The sequence below is a fragment of the Stegostoma tigrinum genome, chromosome 23, assembly GCF_030684315.1.
Source record: "Stegostoma tigrinum isolate sSteTig4 chromosome 23, sSteTig4.hap1, whole genome shotgun sequence".
Classification (NCBI taxonomy): domain Eukaryota; kingdom Metazoa; phylum Chordata; class Chondrichthyes; order Orectolobiformes; family Stegostomatidae; genus Stegostoma; species Stegostoma tigrinum.
In genome coordinates this window covers 18,253,497-18,275,369 of record NC_081376.1, presented here as the reverse complement: position 1 = coordinate 18,275,369, position 21,873 = coordinate 18,253,497, and the positions used below count along the sequence as shown (strand labels likewise).

The window sequence follows — 21,873 nt, the reverse complement described above, 5'->3', positions numbered from 1 at the left end:
AATTAATTACGGAAGTAGGAACATTGTACTCCAGATGTAGTCTCACCAACACCCTCTACAACTGTAGCAAAATGTATAGTTTTAACCTCCATATTTAAAAGATATAATTGCATTCGAAGCGGTACAGAGAAGGTTCACTTAATTGATTCTTGTGATAAAGAGATTGTCACTTGGACAGATTGCATCTATATTCATTGCAGTGAAGGACGTAGAAGAATGAAAAGGTGATCTTATTAAACCATATGAGATCTTTTTGCGGGCTGGGGAGACTTGACTAGGTGAATGCTGAAAGGTTGCTTTCCTTATGAGGAATCTGGAACTATACTATACACATTTCTTCCACTTTATACAAACATGAGAATTTTTTTTTGCTTTGAGGGTTATTAGTTGTGAAATTTATCTTCCTGAGAGAGCAGTGAAGATAGGGTAATTGAATATTCTAAAAGCTGAATTCGACAGATTCATGCCTGAGAAGGAAGTCAAAGGAGATGGTGCATCGAGGAAAATGGAGGCCACGGCCTGATCTGTCAAATGCAACAGCAGGATGGAGTTACTTTCTGTTTTTCCCCTAATTTTTATGTTAGGAGCAAGAACAGTCATGATAGGCTTGATGACCTCTCTTGTACTGTATGATTCTACAACACACTGAAGTATCCATAATAAATCTTTAAATTTGGTGTTTTGTGTGTGTGGACCTCTACAAATCCAGACTGGAGTTTGAAACTGTGCAGGATTTTGGACATGTAAGTGGTGTAATGCTAATTTTATTACCCAGTCTGCTTCCTAACACAGTTAAAATCAAGACTCACCCCAAACTCCTGGTTGAATTCAATCTTTATTAGGGACCTGAAAATAGCAGAATCTCCATCTCACTCACTCTTCCCTTCCACTTTCTATTCCAAGTTTTAATATCCAACTTTTAAGGTGTCCGCAGCATACATGTATTGCTACCAAAGCTGGTGTTCAGTGCCCATGCCTGGTTGTCTGAAGGAGGCATTGCCAGTTATTCTTGAATGAAGATTGCCTATGTAATGAACATGTCATTTAGGGAGGCTGTTAGAGCACATTAACTCAAAGGATGAATGAATATTGATAAATATAGTCGATTGATGTTCTCATAGTATTGGTGCCTAGATTCAGCTCATTGAAAGCAGGTGGTGGAACTGTAATGGCAACATCAAACAATTTCCTTTTCTCAGTTTTTTTTTCAGCGTTTCTTATCCTACATTATGGTCTGCTCTTTTCCCACATTTGTCAAATGAATAAGAGGCCAAATACTAATGTTGCCAGCAATAGAATGGTTTTGCATTTGAGCAGCACAGTTAATTGTTTCTGATGGTATACAATTGTATTCTGAAAGGAACCAGTGGGATATTTTTAATGTAAGATCCTTCTTGCAAGTCCATCACTTGAATTATGAGTTATAGAGGGAAAAGAAACTACAATCAGAAGTAAGAAAGAACTTGCACTTAGCAAGCACTTTCACAAACTCAAGTCATCCCAAATATGTATTACATCCAATGAAATACTTAGTGATATTTAGTCACTGTTGGATTATTAGGACAGCCACAAAAATGCATATAGCAAAATCTACTAAACATGATCTTTACAAAAAAACTAGCCAGGATACTAGGCTGTAGGATTTTTCTAATCTTCCAGAGGACAGACAGGGCCTCTGTTTAACATCTTGTGAAAAATCACACTAACAGCAGGATTCTATCAGCACTAGCTTTTGTTCCAAATTCATGGAATGGTACTTAAAGCCTTCATGTACTGATTTGATAGAATGTTGGAAAGAACATTAAATTTCTCTAAGTTAAAGTTAAGAAGTACGTGGAATTAAATCACAGCAGTCTGAGTACACAGAAGATATTTTAATAGATGGTTTGTTCTTTCACTTTTCAATGATTGCTTTTAATAGTGGGTCATAAATTGACTTCTTTTATTCTTTGACAATTAAATGAATTGTTTGAGAACTTCTTTACAATTTTCCTCAAAACATTATTTGTAATAAATGGAAAAAGGGAGGATGAAAAACAAGGATGATTGGGAGATAGCAGTAGAGGATAGGGACAAGTGACAGAGGAAAGAGAGACAGGATGAAGGAATAGAGTTGACAATATTTTAGGTTCATTCTCTATGAATGATCGATATTCCAATCTAGTAGCACAGAATGTGACTCAATGTGCAATTTACCTTACTCTCTTCCATTTTCTTAATTCTTTGTACACTTCACATTGAGTTAATGTCTCTAGGACCATATTGATCGTTGTTAGCCACTACCAGTGGGCATCCCTCAGCTCAGTTACACTCTTCAGGAAGCGGCAGTGTGTGGCATAGAGCTGGAGGCTTTGGTCAATGTCAGACCACTGGACGTGGCCAGCATCATCACCTGAATGCAGATCCAGTTGTCCCACACTGTCCCCTGGAAAGAGAGAATATTACTAACAGACTTAATAATGTAATCCTTCTCATTATGAAAGAAAAACTTGTGTATCTTTAGTGCCTTCATCAGTTTAAGCCTATTACTGCCAATGACGTACTTTTGGAGTGTTATCACTCTTAGAATGTTGGAAATGTGGGAGAGAAATCTGGTTCTCGACCTTTTTCTCAACCCTTCTCCCTTTCTTGCTCTTCGGTATCCAACTTCTCCCCTTGTCTTCCCCCTTCGTCTATCTTGTCATCCCTCCCTACTCCTCCAACTTCTCCTTTTTCTCATGTACCTGTCTCATCGTGAAAATTTACTGCCACCGTTTCCACCCAGGCATTGTCGGTGTTCCGAGGATCATCCACATATCCTGTAAACACCTGGATGGGAAAGTCAGGAAAATAAATAGTGAGGAGGCTGCATGGAATTAGATCTGTCCAAGTTTCCTGGCAACAGTTCACGTGTAACTGGTGTTCACCCCTTTCCTGGCATTAACAGGAGTCCCACCCCAACTCTAGTTCCAGAGTGAGAGAGCTGGAAAAGAGACTTAAGATTTTCTCTGCTTACTCACTTCCTTGGAATTCTCTTTACTAAAAATACTCTGGAACAGTTTCCTCAAGCGATTCTTCTCAGAGGTGGAGGCAGCCAAAGAATCAAGAGCTTCTTCCCCAAACTCACGTTTCAGGGTTGCTGACACAAGCTCTCCATCATCCACCATGCCCTACCAAGAGAGGGTGAGACTATTAAAGCAGGAACAGAGGAAAGAGCTTCACAATCCTTTTGCCATTGCAGAACTGATAGAGCACAACGCTGCTGAAGGTGCAGGTATTTGCCTGAGATATTAAACTGAGATCTCATCTGCCTGTTCAAGTGAGTGCAAAAATATCCCATGGCATACTCTTGAAGAAGAGCAGGGGAATTATTGTGAACAGTAGCTATACCTCGATCAATATCCAGTCATCCATAGGGCCACTCAGCCCTTGATCTCATTAGTGGCTTAGTCAAAACATGGACAAAAAAAAAGAGTTTAACTTCAGAAAGTAATTGAGGCTAGCTGCTATTGACATCAAGGCAATATTTAACTCAGTGTGGCATCAAGGAGCTCAGGCAAAATGAATCCGGGAGAAAACTCTGCTGGTTGGAGTCAACCCGAACACAACAAAAAATGGTTGTGGTCGTTCGATCATTCGAGCTGCAGACAATCACCGCAGGAACTCCTTAGGGTAGTCTCAGTCCAACCACTTTCAGCTGCTTCATCAATAACTTTACCCCATTCTAAGGTCAGAGATAGGAATGATTGCACAATAATCAGCATCACTCTCCACTCCTCAAACACTAAAGCAGCCTGTGTCCAAATACAGCTAGTCTAGGACAAAATTCAGGCTTGGTTTGCTAACTGGCAAATAACATTCATGCCAATGCTCATTTCAGCAAGAGATAATCAAACTATTTCCCCACCCCAATGATATTTAATGATATCAACATTGTTGAACACCCCCACGACCAATATCTTTGGGTCCACCACTGACCAGAAACTGTACTGGACTAGTCATATATCTACAGCGGCTACAAGAACAGGTCAGAGGCTGGGAATCTTGTAATGTGTAACTCGCCTGTTGATTCCTCAAAAGCCTGTTCACCATCTACAATATACAAGTCAGGAGTGCAATTGAATACACTCCACTTATCTGGTTGAGTATAACTAAATGACAGCCAAGAAGGTTGACACCATTCAGGATAAAGCAGCTCACTTCACACAATCCCTAGAATGTGGAAGCAGGCCATTCAGCACATTGAGTCTAGACCAACCTTCTGAACAGTAACCCATCCTGTTCCCTAAGATCCTGCATTCCCCATGGCCAGAGATCGTACCCAAAGCGTCAGCTTTCCTGCTCCTCTGATGCTGCTTGGCCTATTGTGTTCATCCACCTTGTTTCCTCAGACTCCCCAATGGCCAATTCACCTAAACTGCACATCTTCGGATGGTAGAACACCCGGTGGAAACCCACACAGACATGGGGGAAATGTACAAACTCCACACAGACATTTGCCTGAGGCTGAAATAAAACCTGGGTCCCTGGCAGCAGTGCTAACCAATGAGCCACCAAGCCACCTAACTTGATTAGCACACAGCACGTTCAACATTTGCTCTCTCCACCATTGACATATAATAGTAGCAGTACATACCACCTATAAGACGTATTGTAATAACTCACCAAGGGTATTTAGACCTCACCTTCCAAACCCATGACCTCTAGAAGGAAAGGGCAACAGCTACATGGGAACACCATCAGCTGCAAGTTTCACTCCAAACCCCATACCGTCCTGACTTGAAACTACGTCATCACTCTTTAACAGTTGCTGGTGTTGGATTCTGAAACTCTCTCTCCAACAGCTTGTATGTGCTTGTACCTTAACCATATGGACTACACCATTTAAAGGCAGCCCATCACGATTTTCTTGAGGGCAATTAGGAATGGCCAATAAACACTGGCTCAGCTGGTGCACTAACATCTAGGAATAAATAAAACTACTGTGAAACAAAACAACCTGGACCTTAAAGAGATGGGGTTAGCTGGCTAACTGGTTCGAGGAGGAGGAATTGCATAGATTGAATACTTAAAGATCTAATTAAAGTGCTCATCTGTTCTCACCCCAGGAATTGCCCATTCTCCATTATCCTTCCGTTTTATTGTGACAAACTGCAGGATGGGTTTACCAGATCGTTTATGAATCACCTTCTTCCCTGCCTTTCTCTTCCACCTGCAACAGAGAAGGAAAATATCCATCCGTTAGCAACAAAACAAGGCCTCAAGGGCGACAATGACCATTGGTAAAGAAATCTGTCACAGCGAGACAGCTTGGAGGGCAGAAGTGACAGAGGGGTTAGCTATCAAATGACAACCCAATCTTGTACTCCTTATGAAATTGCAAAGGATTTTGATGCAGTAAAAAAAGAACAGCTTTCAGTGACAGGAGGGTCTATAACAGGGTGGCATGGTGGCTCACTGTTGCCTTATAGCACTAGAGATCTGGGTTCAATTCCAGCCTTGGGTGATTGTCTGTGTGAAGTTTGTACATTCTCCCCGTGTCTGCACGGTTTTGCTCCAGTTTTCTCTCTCAGTGCAAACATGTGTAGGCTAGGTGAATTGGCCGTGCTAAATTGCCCATAGTGTCCAGGGATGTGTAGGTTAGGTGGATTAGCCATTGGAAATGCAGGGTTACAGGGATGGGGCGTCAGTAATGGACTTGTTGGGCTGAATGGCCTGTTTCCACACTGCAGGAATTCTATGATGATGATGATGATAACTAAGTGGCTTGCCAAGTCATTTCATGCTTTTAAGAGTTGGGACTCAAATGTTAGCCAGACAGTCTGGTAGTTTTGTGCTCATAATTAATATTACTGGTTTCTTATTCCATTGTTATTAATTATTTAGTTTAAATTCCACCAGTAGTTGTTGTGGGTTTTGAATGGATGTCACTACACCATTAGCCTGGGTCTCTTGAAAGGTCCCTTGACGTTCAATAGCATTGCATCACCTGAATTTCCCACTATTTTCAACCTGGGCTTTACAGTTACCGGACCAGCTTCGTAAATACTGTGGCTACAGAGCAGATTCAAGGCTGGAAAACTGTGCAGTGAGTAACATCTCGGCTAACTCCCTGAAGACTGCCCATTCTGTACACAGCAAGGTAAGGGTTGTGATGAAATAATCAACACTCTTGAATGAACACAACTCGCACAGTCCTGCTGCAAACATCCTGTTCATGGTTCATATGTTTGAGAAATTCTTTTTCCATTTTAAGAATTAATATTAACAGGAGAAAATGAATAAATGAAAATGAAGCACCTTGAAATCTACAGCACTTAAGAGTTTGGGGTTATGTTACTGTAAGAAGTTAACAACGATAAAGGCAAGGTAATTAAAATGCTGGGCTTTAGTGGTTGCCAGAACACCTAAAACAAATGTCAGTTCAGAAGTTTACATATATTTGTTTAATAAAACCAAACTTGAAAGTTAGAGCTATTAAAACATCAGGTGGGCCTACTAAAATGGCAACATGGCACAGTAAACTTCCACTAATGGCAGTCCACACAGAGTTAGAGCAAAATTAACTTAAAAACATTCAACAAACCCTAAAGTTCAGGTTTAAGCACAGCTTGGAGACTGGCAGAGTTCAAGAAGTTCTTTGGTTGAAATTTATCTAGATGTGTTATTATTGGGAGCAGTTAATTGCCGTTTGGAGCTGGGGGAGTGCTGACACAGAAGAAGTGGGTCCAGGCTGTCAGCAGACCCCAGGGCAGTTTGGGCTCAGGAAAAATATCAGATCATCAGGTCATCAGCTCCATGGCATGGGAACAAGTTAGGCTGAAAAAAGAAGCCCTATGAATCACTGGTAGTTCAATGTAGCTGAGTGGTGAAGAATGCCCACCAACAGTATTTGCTTGATGCAGCTGAGAAAGGTCAGAATTTAGTGAAATTCAGCATCTCTATGAAGCCAGCTGTTTGATAAAAGCTGAAATTGTGATGGTACCTTTTAAAGAAATGTTAGTTCATGGGAGATGAGTAGGCCAACATTTCTCGCTTGTTATAACTGTTCTGGAGAAGGTGGTGATTAGCTGCCCTCTTGAAATGCTGCAGTCCCTGTTGTCTAGGTAAATCTCTATTGTTAAAGTGGGAGTTCCAGGATTTTGACCCAGCTGCAATGATATAGTGTGTGGTTTGGAGCAGAACATTGCAGTGCTGGTGTTCTCATGCATCTGCTGCTTTTGACCTTCTAGGCGGTAGGAGTTACAAATTTGGAAGGTTATGCCTAAGAAGTCTTAATAAAGTATTACAGACACATTTTGTAGTCTTCCACTGAGTAGTGGTGATGGAGTGAGTGAACACTGAAGTTGTTAGACAAGGTATCAAACAAACATACTGATTTGAGGAGGATGGTGTTGAATGTTTAGGTGGGTGTTGCATCTGCATTCATCAAGGCCAACGGAGAGCATGCTATTAAATTTCAGTTATGTCTTGTGGCTGGAGAACAGACATCTGGGATCAAGGAGTGAGTTACTTGGATTCCTGGCCTCTGAACTGCTCTTGTAGCCACAGTATTTGTATGACTGGTTCAATTCCGTTCCTGCTCAACGATAACCCCAAAATGTTAACACTGGTGGTATCAGTGACGGTAATGCCATTCAATGTCAAGAGGAAACGGTTGAATTCCACATTGTTGAAGATGGTATCAGAGGTAATGGAAACTGCAGATGCTGGAGAATCTGAGATAACAAAGTGTGGAGCTGGATGAACACAGCAGGCCAAGCAGCATCCTAGGAGCACAAAAGCTGACGTTTTGGGCCAAGACCCTTCGAGAGGCGGATCAAAAATGGATAAAGGAGAAGATGGGTGGAGAGGAGACAGACAAGTTAAAGAGGAGGGGATGGAGCCAGTAGAGGGGTGTGTGTGTGTGTGTGTGTGTGTGTGTGTGTGTGTGTGGTGGGGGTGGTCAGTCCGGAGAGGACAGACAGGTCAAGGGGGCGGGATGAGGTGCGGCTTGAGGTAGGTGAGAGGAAGAACAGGTTAGGGTGGCGGGGATGGGCTGGGCTGGTTTTGGAATGCAGTAGGGGGAGGGGAGATTTTGAAGCTTGTGAAATCCACATTGATACCATGGGACTGCAGGGTTCCCAAGTGGAATATGACTTGCTGTTCCTGCAATCTTCGGGTGGCATCGTTGTGGCACTGCAGGAAGCCCAGGATGGACATGTTGTCTGAGGAATGGGAGGCGGAGTTGAAATGGTTCACGACTGGGAGGTGCAGTTGTTTATTGTGAGCTGAGCATAGGTGTTCTGCAAAGCAGTCCCCAAGCCTCTGCTTGGTTTCCCCGATGTAGAGGAGGCCACAACGGGTACAGCGGATGCAGTATACCACATTGGCAGATGTGCAGGTGAACATCTGCTTGACATGGAAGGTCATCTTGGGGCCTGGGATGGGGATGAGGGAGGAGGTGTAGGGCAAGTGTAGCACTTCCTGCGGTTGCAAGGGAAGGTGCCGGGTGTGGTGGGGTTGGAAGGGAGTGTGGAGCGGACAAGGAGAGAGTGGTCCCTCCGGAAAGCAGACAAGGGTGAGGGTGCAAAAATGTCTTTGGTGCTGGGGTCCGATTGCAGATGACGGATGTGTCAGAGGATGATGCGTTGGATCTGGAGGTTGGTGGGGTGGTATGTGAGGATGAGGGCGATTCTCTTTTGGCGGTTATTGCAGGGACGGGGTGTGAGGGATGAGTGCAGGAAATGTGGGAGACATGGTCGAGGGCGTTCTTGACCACCAATGGGGGGGGTTGCAGTCCTTGAAAATGAAGACATCTGAGATGTACGGGAGTGGAATGCCTCATCCTGGAAGCAGATGTGGAGGTGGCGAAGGAATTGGGAATAGGGGATGGAATTTTTGCAGCAAGGTGGGTGGGAGGAGGTGGGCTTGAAATGGATATTCTATTCTATACACATTCTATTAGAGAGATTGTGGTCCATCAAGGCAGATCATAACAAAGCTCAATTATGGTTATAACTGGGATCATAAAAATATCCAAAATGTTTGGCAAGATCCAAGACATAGAAGCCAATTGATCAAAATCTCATCCACCATTAGTGCAATGAATATACCATATGCTAGAAGCACTGCAGCAACTCATTAAGTGTGATTCATCAACTGCTCTTTGATCAATGTATTAATCTGTAACCTCTCCTACCCAAATGGACAAAGGGCAGCAGAATCATGAGAACATCACCATCTGCAAGTCACATCCCCATCCTGACTTGGCAATATATCGCCATTCATTTACTGTCATGTGGTTAAACTCCCGGAACTGTCTCTCTAACAGCATTGTGAATGTGCCTATATGACGACCTGCAGCAGTACTAAACGGGTGCTGACCATCACTTTAATGGCAATCAGAGGTGGGTAATAAATGCTGAATTTTCCAGCGATACTTGCATCCCTTGAATTAATTTTTTTTAAAAACACACAGATTTAAGATAATGTATAGGACGGGAGATGATTTTTTATTAAAAAACTCACTGAATTGATCTAAGGGGATTAGAAACAAAGAGAAATTATTTTCAGAGCCACAGGGCAAAAGTGGGACTAAACTATAGCCTGTCAAAGAATAGGCATAGGCACAAAGAGCTGAATGGCTTCCTTCATGAAGTCTGAGGTTATATGAAATCTGCAAAATAGTCTGAACAGGGTGGCGGTAAAGCTAATCTTTCATGTGTGGAAGTTATCTAAATTTACGTGACCTCCCACAGAGATGTGATGGTCAAAAAGACACAGCTTCTTCCTCAGGAGGCTTAGAACATTTGGCATGTCCATAAGGATCCTCAACAACTTTTCACAGAAGAACCACAGAAAGCATTCTACCTGGGTGCATAACAGCTTGGTATGGCAAATTCTCTGGCTGGGACCGTAAGAATCTACAGAAAGTTGTGTATGTAGCCCAGACCATCATGAAAGCCAACCTTCCATCCACGGATTCCATCTACACTTCTCACTGCCGTAGAAAGGTAGCCAACATCATCAAAGACGCTTCGCGTCCAGCTATAATCTCTTCCAATATTTTCCATCAGGTGGAAGATACAGAAACTTGAATACATGTACCAACAGGTTCAAGAACAGCTTCTGCCCTGCTGTCATTAGGCTCCTGTACAGAACGCTTTGATTTCAAATCTAATGTTGACCTTGCTTTTGTGCTCTTCCAGCTGTAACCTGGCATACTTCGTTCTGTCTAAACACCCTAAGATCTGTATGTCCTTGTATGTTATGGCCTACGTGTACTGCTCGCAAAACAAAATTTTTCATTGTACTTAGATACATGTGACAACAATAATTTAAATCAAAAATTTCCTGTCTTGAAATGTGACAAGCTATGTCAGAAGCACTGGGAATTTGAACAGTCTATTCAAGGTTCCTCTATGTGCCCAATTACAAAGTAATATCTGTTACAGACATTGAAAATAAAATAATGATTTTCTAAAGAGAGGATGAGCAAGGATGCTTTGACAGCTATCCAGATCAGGCACCAACCTCTCACCACTGAGGATCTAGGTTCAAATTTACTTTAGAAATGAAGGTCTCCTTTTCCTGATGGTCAAAGCAAAGCTGTGCAGCATATCTACAACCCAAACCTCTCACTCCACTCCACAAGTCAGAAGGCCATGGGTTATGTTCATTTGTGGACCTCAAGCTCAAGGTATTAGCTAATGCATCAGTGCTGTGCTGGGGTAATGGTGCATTAACTGAGGTGACATCCTTTGGATGAAATATTAAACCCAAGTACCACCTGCTATCTTAGGTAGATAAGCTCCCACAGCACTATTTTGTAGAAGCAGAGGAGAGTTCACAACTAACGTCAATAAAGTAAGAGGGTTATCTGGTCATTGCTCTTTGTATGATCTTGCAAATGTGCCTTAATGTAAAAAATGCAGCAAACCATGACTTTATATCACATGTGTATAAGTGGCTGTAAAACTGTTTGGAAAATCCTGAACTGGGATGATCTAAATACAAACTATTCCCCCCACTACAAAGACCCAGTGTTTGGTACAACCAGGCTCAGCCTGATAGGAAGACATTGGTCCAGCACTGTTGACAGGCTGACCCTTTCAGTCTGCTTATTACATACCGTGTGACAATGGGATCAGCAGCGTGGTTTGGTCCCCATTTTCCCAACAATCCTCGAGAAGTGATTCCCGTTCTTCCCATTGGATTCCTAGGGATAACATCATATGCATGAGTTATCAAAGTGGTAATATTCATGTTCTGATGAAAAGTCACAGGCCTGAAAAGTTAGTTATTTTCTTTCCACAGATATTATGTGACTTGCTTAGTATTTTCAGCATTTTCCGTTATTATTCTGAATCTGATATTTTATGCCAAGATTCATTCTTTAAATATCTGTTATTAAAGGACTTCTCAGTCGTTTTAAACGATGTCCTCTGGCCTAAATCATCTGGTATGCTTTGAAGTTATATTCAAGCATCAGATTTAATATTTTCTAACCTTTAACAAGATTCCTTTTTGATCTTCTCTACAAATTGCAATTTTCTGATTCATTCCATTTAGATGTGGGATTATATTTAATGTTGCTGTACTCATGACTGTAATCTACAAAGTACTGTAATTTTCATGACAATGCTAACCACTGTATGTTGTGTGAGATTTGATAACTGCTTTAGCACAATCTCTGGACTCTACAATTCAGCACTATTGGCTGTTTGGAATCCAAAAGCTTATTCACTTTGTCACTTGTGCTGCTGCTATTCATTGAGACATTAACACTGATGAGCTTGCAATTAGAATCAAGTGCCTCACCCAGTCCCTTTGTTAATTCAACAGTACTCATTTCAAATTTGTATATGTTTCTTCCAATGAGTAAGTTTCACATTGTCAACATCAAATTTAATTTTCATTTGATTTAAATGCAAAACAAACCATTAATTCCATCTTCTGGTTCAACAGAGCGTCCCTTTTGAATGTAGTTTGAAGAGCTCATAGCTGCTTTTGTTGCCTGCATCATTTATCAAGAGGTTACCAATTAGCACAGTGCACATTTGCTCTTATGACTTATCCTCTCTGGTAGCTATAGCTCAGTGGCCAAAAGTTGTTCAAGACCCTGTTCAGCACATTTTCTGGGCAGGCATTCCAGTGCACTTATGTGGGAGTGCTGCTTTTCAGGTTAGATTGTAGACTGAGCAGTAGTCATTGCCTATATAGACCTCAGCAATGCACTTGACAAGGTTCTGCAGGGTCGACTGGTTAGCAAGGTTCGATCACGTGGGATCCAGTGGGAGCTAGCCAATTGGATACAAAATTGGCTTGAATGTAGGAGACATAGGGTGGTGTGGAGGATTGTTTTTCAGACTGGAGGCCTGTGACCAGCAGTGTGCCACAAGGATCGGTGCTGGGTCCACTGCTTTTTGTCATTTATATAAATGACACCTCACCTGACAAAGAAACAGCACTCTGAGAGCTCATGATTTCAAATAAACCTCTTGGGCTCTGACCTCGTGTAGTGTGATTTCTGACTTTGTCTTCCCCAGTCCAACACTGGCATCTCTTCATCATTTCTATAAATGATTTGGATGTGGATGTAGGCAGTATGGTAGAAAGTTTGCAGATGACATCTACATTGGTTTTGTAGTGGACAGTAAATGAGGTTATATCAGAGTACAATGGGACCTTGATCAGATGGGCCAATGAGTCGAGGAATGGCAGGTGGAGTTTAATTTGGATAAATGCGAGGTACTGTATTGCATTTTGTTAAGGCAAATGAGGGCAGAACTTGTACATTTAAAGACAGAGCTTTGGGAGTGTTGAAAGCCTTAGGGGTGCAGCGGCACAGTTCCTTGCAAGTGGAGTCTCAGGCTGACAGGGTGGTGAAGGCAGTGTATGGCATGCTTACCTTTATTAGTCATTGCACTGAGTAAAGGATGTCATGCTGCAGTTGTACAGGACATTGGTGAGGCCATTTAAAAAGTACTGCATTCAATTCTGGTGTCTCTGCTGTAGGAAAGATGTCATTAAACTTGAAAGGGTACAGAAAAGATTTACAAGGATGATCGCAGGGTTTGAGCTACAGGGAGAGGCTGAATAGGCTGGGGCTTGTTTTCCTGGATCGTCAGGGGCTGAGGTGTGACCTTACAGATGTTTATAAGATCATGAGGGGCGTGGAAACAGTGAATAGACAAGGTCTTTTCCCCAGGGTAGGGGAGTCCAAAACTGGAAGGCATAGGTTTAAGGTGAAACGGGAAAGATTTAAACGGGACCTGGGACAACTTTTTGATGCAGAGAGTGGTGCATGTATGTAACAAGCTGCCAGAGGAAGAGTTGGAGGCTGGTATAATTACATGAATTAAAATGTACCTGGATGGAACATGAATAGAAAGGGTAGAGGGGGGTATGGGCCAAATGCTCGCAAATGGAACTAGATTAATTTAGGATGTCAGGCTGGCATGAATAAGTTGGACCGAAGGGACTGTTTCCATGCTGCACAACTCTATGACTCTATGAGATGTTACACTGAGGTTCCATCTGTCCTCATAGATGGATGTAAATGATCCCATAGTTCTATTTTGAAGAACAGCAAACAGTTTCCTGTGTACTACCTTACATTTATCCCTCAATCAACTAGACAGAGGACACACTGGGGCCGAGTTAGTCACTTATTCATTACGGTAGCTGTCATAATCTTCTTTAGATAGTGCCAGAATTGGATGGTTGGAGCCATTGGGAAAAGCTGATTAGGCTGAGGCTATTTTCCCTGGAGTTTCGGAGGCCGAGTGGTAACCTTACAAAATCATGAGGGGCATGGATAGGGTGATCAGCCAAGGTCTTGACCCCAGGGTAGGTGAGCCTAAAACTAGAGCGCGTAGGTTTAAGGTGAGAGGAGTAACGTTTTCCTGCACAGGGTAGGGCATATATGGGATGAACTGCCAGAGGAAATGGTGGAGGTTAGTAGAATTACAACATTCAAAAGGCACCTGGATGAGTATATGGATAGAAAGGGTTTAGCCGGACATGGGCCAATTGCTGGCAAATGGGACTAGATTAATCTAGGATAGCTGCTCAGCATGGACGAGTTGGACCAAAGCATCTGTTTCCACGCTGTGCATCTCTATGACTCTAAATACAGCAACAATAACTTGTATTCATAGAAACTTGGCAAATAGGAGCAGGAGTAGGCCATTCGCCCCTTTCAGTCTGATCCGCCATTCATCATGATCATGGTTGATTATCCAGTTGAGTAGCCTATTCCCACTTTCCCCATATCGTTTGATCCTTTATTCCCAAATGCTATATCCAATTCCTTCTTGAAATCATACAATGTTTTGGTCTTAACTGTTGTCTGTGCTGGTGAATTCCACAGGCTCACCATGCTCTGGACAAGGAAATTTCTCCTCATTTCAGTCCTAACCAATTATCTTTAGACTATCGCCTCTGGTTCTGGACTCCGTGTCATTGGAAATATCCTTCCTTCATTTACCCTGTCCAGTCCTGTTAAAATTATATAGGTTTCTACAGCATCCCTCTTATTGTTTTGATCTCCAGCAAATATGATTGTAACCGATTCAACTTCTCCTCGTATGTCAGTACTACCTTCTCAGGAATCAGCCCCGTAAACCTTCACAGCACTCCCTCTGTAGTAAGAACATCCTTCTCCAGATTTGGAGACCAAAACTGCACGCAATATTCCAGATGTGATTTCACCAAAGCCCCATATAATTGCAGCAAGACATTCCTGCTCCTGGACTCAAATCCATTTGCTATAAAGATCAATAGTATGCCTTCTTTCCCATCTGCTGGACCTGCATGCTCACCTTAACTAGTATATGAGGACATCAGCTCTTGCAACACATTCTCTTTGCTCAATTCATAGTCTTTCAGATAATAAACTGTCTTCCTGTTTTTGCAGCCAATGTGGCTAACCCTAAACTTAGCCCATGTTACATCGCATCTGCCCCGCACTCACCTTGTCCAAATCACACTGAAGCTTCCTTCTCACAGTTTACCCTCCCACCCAACTTTGTTTTATCTGCAATATTTGGAGATATTACATTTAATTCATTCATATAAATGTTGTGAATAACACCTTTAACATAGTCAAATACCAAAAACTATTTCACAGTAATGTTATCACAAAAAATTTGTTTAGGGAGGGTGTTCTGGAGCCTAGGGCCCAGGCAACAGAAGGCATGAAATCAACGGTGGAGCAATTAAAATCTAGGAACGCGAGACATTCTTTCACTGCTTCAACCATGGTGGTTCACCATGATAAGGAATGGGATGAGTACTCACAGAGGCAGCTTGTCTTCATCTAATTCATAGCAACCCAGAAAGCTCCTCCGGTCAATTTTACCATCCAGTGCATTGAATTGTGGACCATGTTCTGACTGTCCTTCCTTTCTATACCACAAACATATGTTAAAGGTGAAACAGGCAACTTCTTTTGTTTCAGAAATGAGCAAATAAATTGAAGCTGACAGATAGAGCAAACCTGCATAAAACGTGGGAGACACCCTCAGGATGGGAGGGAGACAGATAGGAAGGGCACCCAGAATGGGGAAAGAGACGTGACAGATAAAGACATCCAGGAGCTGGCAGACAGACAGGAGGGGCACTCAGATGATGAAGCAGACTGAGAGGGATCGTTGGATGAGGTAGAGGGTCTAGACAGACAGATTTTAAGTGAGCACATAGGCAGGGACAGACGGACAAACACATTCATATGCTGGGTGAAGAGACCCACAGCCAGATATTGAAGAGATTCCACTCCCCGCTGTCATCTTGTCCTCTCTCCTTCCAACCCACCCTTCCTCCCTCGTCCCCCATATTACCTGTAGTCAGGATCTGCCCACACAGGACAAGCCTGGATACTATCTGCTGTGTAATCCACTGGCTCATATTCTGGCCATGCCACGCTCCAGCTAACATAGCTGTCAGGGACAGGGAAGCGCTGGACCTGAGACCCTGGATACGGGGACTTTCGTGCCTTGACGTGAATCATCGATAAGCTTTCTGTATTCTGATGTGAGGCGTCGCACACTGGGTAAGTTGCAGGCTTATACCAACCAGACTGGGCAAGGCAGACACTGAAATAGAAACACTATCATTTAGAACTTATTTCTTGAGAAACCCAACCCCAAAGAACTCCAGTCTCTCAATACATGAACCACTTCTACCCCAATATAATGACTACCGTTCAGAAACTTCCTCAATGATTGAAGTCACAGACAAAGTCATGAGAAACATTGCATCAGTGTAAGTTCCTTACTAAATTCTGGCCCATTTCGTGCAGTGAATTTTTTCAGATTTTCTTGAATTGACCTGGGTTTGAGATATCCAAATAATTGCAACTGAAATCTCCTAAACACACTTATTTAATGCATCATTCAGTATACAACGACATCCGTTTCAAGGAATCTTTCAGAAACCTGCCCCTCCCCATCTACCTCAAACCCTTCATCTTGCTGTACCTGTTCAAATCCTTCTCCAGTCACTTAGAATCTCATTTTCTCCAGCTACAGATTTAATCTTCAGTGATCTGCCCCACCCTGATCTGTGTGGATCGAGAGGCTGCTGGAAATCTCTTTGTCAGAGACTGCTGGTGGTCAGAAAGAGTCAGCTTTTGTGCTCCTGAGATGCTGCTGGGCCTGCTGTGTTCATCCAGCCTCACAATTTGTTATCTTGGATTCTCCAGCATCTGCAGTTCCCATTATCACTAACCTTTGACTGGAGTTCTTCCTCAGCAGAATGCTATGAATAATTCAATAGCACTTGGTCACTGGGGAGTGGAGTTGCATGTGCTGGATGAACACAATCGATTCCTTTTTATATTTCTGTTGCTGAGATTGCTGTCAATTAATGAAACTTGCTGACAGAAATAAAAAGCTCAAATGTTCCTGCCTCACTTCCTCAAAACAGCCACGTACATTTACAGGCATGCAAGAATTTTTCTAAAATAAAAGGCTTTTTGTTTGTGGCTGTTTAGCAATTTTTATAGCTTTTTGAAAATGATCCAGTTCTCCCGTCTGTGTCTGGTCTGCAGCAACATGATAGCCAACTGCCTCTTCAAGAACTCACAAACAGTGGCAGTGTTAAAACTGTTCAACCACAGAAGGCATTGTTGTCAGCCGTAGCTCAGTAGGTAAACATACATCCGTTGGAGTAGGAAAATGGTGGTCTTATTTCACTCCAGAGACTTGACCAGGCAAAATATAACCTCATTTGCCAATGGAGTACTGAGGAAGTACTGCGCTGTTTGAGGTTCTGTCTTTGGCAATGAGATACTCAACTAAGATCCCGCCTGCCACCTGAAGTAGATGTAAAAGATCTCATTGGACTATCTGGAGAGAAGGTACAAAGTCAACAAATTCTGGCCAATTGTCATTCCGCAATAACATCTAGAGAACAGATTACAGTAAACTCCCCAGTATCTGGCATGCATGGGGACTGGGTGTGCTCATTACACAAATCGATTGGTTGTGGCTGGGACCACTCATAAATACAGTCAGTAAGGTTTGATCAAAAGGAGAAAGAGAGGTGACTAAATGATCAGGTTCCAGCAAGCAAATCTACTCCCGCTGGTTTTAGTTTTATTCATTTGTGGGACACGGGTGTCACTGACTGGGCCAGCACTTGCTGCCTGTTCCTAGATGCCATTGAGAAAGTGGTGGTGAGCTGCCTTCTTTAACTGCTGCAGTCCCTATGCTGTATATAAATCCACAATACAGTTAAGTGGAGGCAAAACATCCAGAATTTTGATTAAACAACAATGAAAAATCAGTAATATTTCCAAGGCAGGATGGTGGGTGGCTAAGAGTGAAACTTGCAGTTTGGTAGTGTTCCTGTGTATCTGCTGTCCTCGTTCTGCTAGGTGGAAGTGAACATGAGTTTGGAATGTGCAGTGCTTCTTCTTGTTGTTACACATAGCCAATTATAGAGTTATACTGCAGGGAAACAGACGATTCGGTCCAACCAGTCCATGCTGAACTAAACTAGTCCCACCTGCCTGCTCCTGGCCCATATCCCCCCCAAACCTTTCAAGGTCTTGTTCTTATCCATACATTGTAACTGTGTCCACATCCACCACTTCCTCAGGAAGTTCATTCCACACGCAAACCATCCCCTGTATTAAAAAAAAACTGCCTCTTACATTTTTTTAACTCGATCTCCTGTCACCTTAAAAATGTGCCCCATAGTCTTGAAATTCCCCCTTGTAGGAAAAAGACAACTACCATCAACTCAAACTTGCAACATGAAATGGAAGGAGGAGGATTTCTGTTAAGTGCTCTCACGTGGGCACCCTGATCTGGACAATGGGGATTTTACAGTGGTATCAGAGATAATGGGAACTGCAGATGCTGGAGATTCCAAGATAATAAAATGTGAGGCTGGATGAACACAGCAGGCCAAGCAGCATCTCAGGAGCACAAAAGCTGACATTTCGGGCCTAGACCCTTCATCAGAGAGATGAAGGGTCTAGGCCCGAAACGTCAGCTTTTGTGCTCCTGAGATGCTTCTTGGCCTGCTGTGTTCATCCAGCCTCACATTTTATTATCTGGGGATTTTACAGTGTCTGGTTACTGTCACATTACCGTTTGTGGGCGCTCACGCTGAATATATTCTCTGCTGCATCACACCGGTGACTGAAGTTCAAAATTACTTTATTGAACCTAAATGCACTTTGACTTATCCAAAGATGTGAAAAGGACAGAATGAAAGAGCATCTTTCTGTTTCAGCTGGTTTCTGCGTGTAAGTGTATTTTTCAACATTTCCAACTGAATTTTCTTTTCCACGTAGAGGAGGGAATTGAACAGATTGCAATATCTCCATTACCGGTCCTCGCTATAATACCCAAACTTAGCCCTGCCTGGAACATCCTCATTTCCAGTACACATGCAGGACTGAGTTCACTACATGCACTACTCAGAGTTAATAAACAAAACTATCTGGAGTAACAGATAATGAGGGTTGATCTTATAAAGGTTTATAAAATTATGAGGGGCATCGATAGGGTAAATAAACAAGGTCTTTTCCCCAAGGGGTGGGGGAAACCAAAACTAGACAGCGCAGGTTTAAGGTGAGAAGGAAAGATTTAAAAAAGGGAATTAAGGAGCAACTTTTTCACACACAGGGTGGTAGCTGTATGGAATGAGATGAAGACTGGTACAATTACAACATTTAAAAGACATCTGGATGGATACATGAATTGGAAGCATTTAGAGGGATATGGGCCAAATGCTGGCAAATGGGTCGAGATCTACTTAGGATATCTGCTCAACATGGATGAGTTGGACCAAAGGGTCTGTTTCCTTGCTGTACATCTCTATGACTATTTGACTGCACCACTGCGATGAAAAATTCTAATGGAGAAAATATACATAGTGCAGATGGAGGCCATTTGGTCCAAGATGGAATACTCTGTTTAACTCAGAGGCTTCACCCATCTGGGACACAGCAGTACCTCCAAAATCAGACACTGACTACAGACAGAGACTGATCTTCAAAACCAAGAGTGGGGTTCAGACGTGGCATCTCAGAGTCACTGTACCTGTCTCTGATCCAAATCCAGCATTGGAGGGCAGTGCAGACCATGCACACACTCATTGTCCTCCATAGATTACGTTTGGGAAAACTCATAATTAGTCAGATTCACAACGTTTCTGCTCACATCCAGACCACCTAATATAATTCCAGTCCCATCACACCAACAGCTTTCAATTCTTGTTTTCCACAACATTTACACTCAGCCTGCTCACAGTCACAGCCCAACACTTAGATGCTAACACTTAGCCCTGTTTATATTAACTGGTCAGGTTCCCACTTCCAAACCTAAAGACACAGCCTCCTGCTCAATCCTTGGCTAATCACGTCCTTGGAGCCTACAACACTGACACTGACACTCCCTGACCACACTCGTCCTTGGTCACACTCAGACTCTGACGTTGTCTCTCCCTGGTATTCGATCATCATGGCCCCACCCTCTGCAGGAATGGGCCAATCACAAGCGGAATCCATTTGAATGGCAGCGGACGAACGTCGGCCCTCTGCCCCACAACTTCCGGCCCGCGGACAAGCCGCTCCGGGTGGGACTGTTTCCCTAGGATAGTGTGTGCTCACGGAAGGGGGTGGGGAGGGAGGAAGGGTGTGACACGGCACCGGGAGAGAGAGGAAGGTGTCAGCCCCGGGCACGTAGAGGGTTAGCCGGGCCCAGGGGAGGCCTGTCACTTATCAATTACTGTACACGTAGGCTACCCTTCGCCTTGTGAGCGTTAACTGGTCGAGAGCCCTTTAATTGGGTTTAAAAGACTGATCAACATTTATGTAGCGCCTCTTACATCCTTAAGGCGCGTTACAGCTAAAGGCGTGCAGCCCCTGTTAAAATGTGGGAACATTGAAGACTATTTGAGGACAGTACGATCCCGTAAGCAACATTGTGACACTCATAGTGATTTGGATTTCCATATAGTAGTTGCCCAGAGCCAGCACACGAAGGAAAATTCCCCTGTTCCTTTTGTAGTGACCCAGGAGATCTGCTTGCCCACCTGAAAGGTTAGTTGGGTCTCGGTTAAATATCTCACTGAAAATGTTGCATTTCTAATCGGTAGCACTCCCTCCAACCAGTATTGGTGTGCCCTCCTGGATTTTAATGCCCCTTTTAAAAAATCTGGAGTGGGGTTTGGAGCCTAGATCTACCAATTCAGAAATGTCAGGACTGCCACTGAGCACCAGTTGGTGGTACACAAATGTGTGCTGCAATCTGACGTATTGCATTGACCACTAACCTAGCATGTACACGGTGAAAAAAATTCTTTTAAAGTACAAATTAAAACTTGTTTGATGACACAGCTGTTTTCCATGTTCAGTATTAAGTTTGTTATAAAGAACTTGATTAGTCTTAATATTAGTCTTTTTGACAGTATGTCCATAATTCTAATAAAAGGTGTGCACCTGAAACAGGGATCATCTTTTCCAGATGTGAATGGATTGTTGAGACCTTACTATTTTATCTCACATTTTCCAGCACTTGCAGATTTATTTGTTTCCTTTTTAATGTTTTTGTGCATTTGTATTTGTTGTTGACAGGCTGCACACATTCATAACAACAAGGGAAAGTGAAGTGTATAGTTTACCAGGATGAACCGATCAAAAGCTGTGGCAATCCGGCGCCCCAGCAGTGCCAAACCTAGTGGTGAGTGCGGCATCTTATAGAAATTATGTAGATTTATTTTCTTTTGCTAAACATTTGCTCCTTTGTTTAACAATGTAAAATTTGAAAAGACTTGCCTGAAAGCAGGTTGTGTTTGGTGTACAAGTAGTCCATCATTTTGACTTTACCTTTCCATTATGAATTCCTTAAAACTTGAACAAGGATTCTGAGACGACCAGTTTTCAAACTTTACAATGAACTATGGTGAAAGATAGGATAGCATTAATGCCATGGATCTTCAAAAACTTGATGTTTACACTGTCCAGCTTCACCTTCATTTGGAACTGTTGCCAAGGTGAGCACGGTGGCTCAGTGGTTAGCACTGCTGCCTCACAGCACCAGGAGCTCGTGTTTGATTCCACCCTTGAGGGACTGTCTTAGTGTGGAGCTTGTACATTCTTCCCGTGTCTGCGTGAGTTTCCTCCTGGTTTCCTACCACAGTCCATACATGAGCAGGCTAGGTGAATTGGCCATGCTAAATTGCCCAAAGTGTGCAGGGATGTATAGATTAGGTAGGCTATGGAGTCTGGGTGGGATACTCTGAGGATTGGTGTGGACTTATTGGGCTGTAGGGCCTGTTTCCACACTGCAGGGATTCTCTGATGTTTCTATGATGATGATGATTGTTACAGGAGGAGGCTGCTTAGCCACTTGAGCCTGTTCTGCCATTCATAAAGCTAGTGGCTGGTCTTAA

General features: G+C 42.9%; 2 protein-coding genes across 6 annotated transcripts in view; one reads left to right on the top strand and one right to left on the bottom strand.

The window, feature by feature from the left end:
• Positions 1 to 1,877: 1,877 nt before the first annotated feature.
• LOC125462382 (ADP-ribose pyrophosphatase, mitochondrial-like) lies at positions 1,878 to 19,935 on the bottom strand. Of its 4 annotated transcripts, none has more exons than XM_048552394.1 (8): positions 19,521 to 19,935; positions 15,804 to 16,058; positions 15,265 to 15,372; positions 11,093 to 11,179; positions 5,083 to 5,191; positions 3,000 to 3,149; positions 2,724 to 2,808; positions 1,878 to 2,425 (listed from the first exon to the last, which is right to left on the bottom strand). In XM_048552394.1, exons 1-8 carry the CDS (start codon positions 19,607 to 19,609, stop codon positions 2,280 to 2,282), a joined length of 1,029 nt encoding a protein of 342 aa, XP_048408351.1. In that variant the 5' UTR covers positions 19,610 to 19,935; the 3' UTR covers positions 1,878 to 2,279. The 4 variants fall into 4 exon arrangements, with proteins under 4 accessions (XP_048408351.1, XP_048408354.1, XP_048408355.1 ...); XM_048552397.1 differs by lacking the exon at positions 19,521 to 19,935 and adding an exon at positions 16,693 to 16,827; XM_048552398.2 differs by lacking the exon at positions 19,521 to 19,935 and adding an exon at positions 16,443 to 16,678.
• Positions 19,936 to 20,122: 187 nt separating this feature from the next.
• Positions 20,123 to 21,873, top strand: part of ints1 (integrator complex subunit 1) — a 107,825-nt gene continuing 106,074 nt past the window's right edge. For both annotated transcript variants that reach the window (XM_048552169.2, XM_059653933.1), the window contains exons 1-2: positions 20,123 to 20,521; positions 21,056 to 21,161. In XM_048552169.2, coding sequence (XP_048408126.1) covers positions 21,107 to 21,161 — 55 coding nt within the window. In that variant the 5' untranslated portion in view covers positions 20,123 to 20,521; positions 21,056 to 21,106. The remainder of the gene's footprint in view (positions 20,522 to 21,055; positions 21,162 to 21,873) is intronic.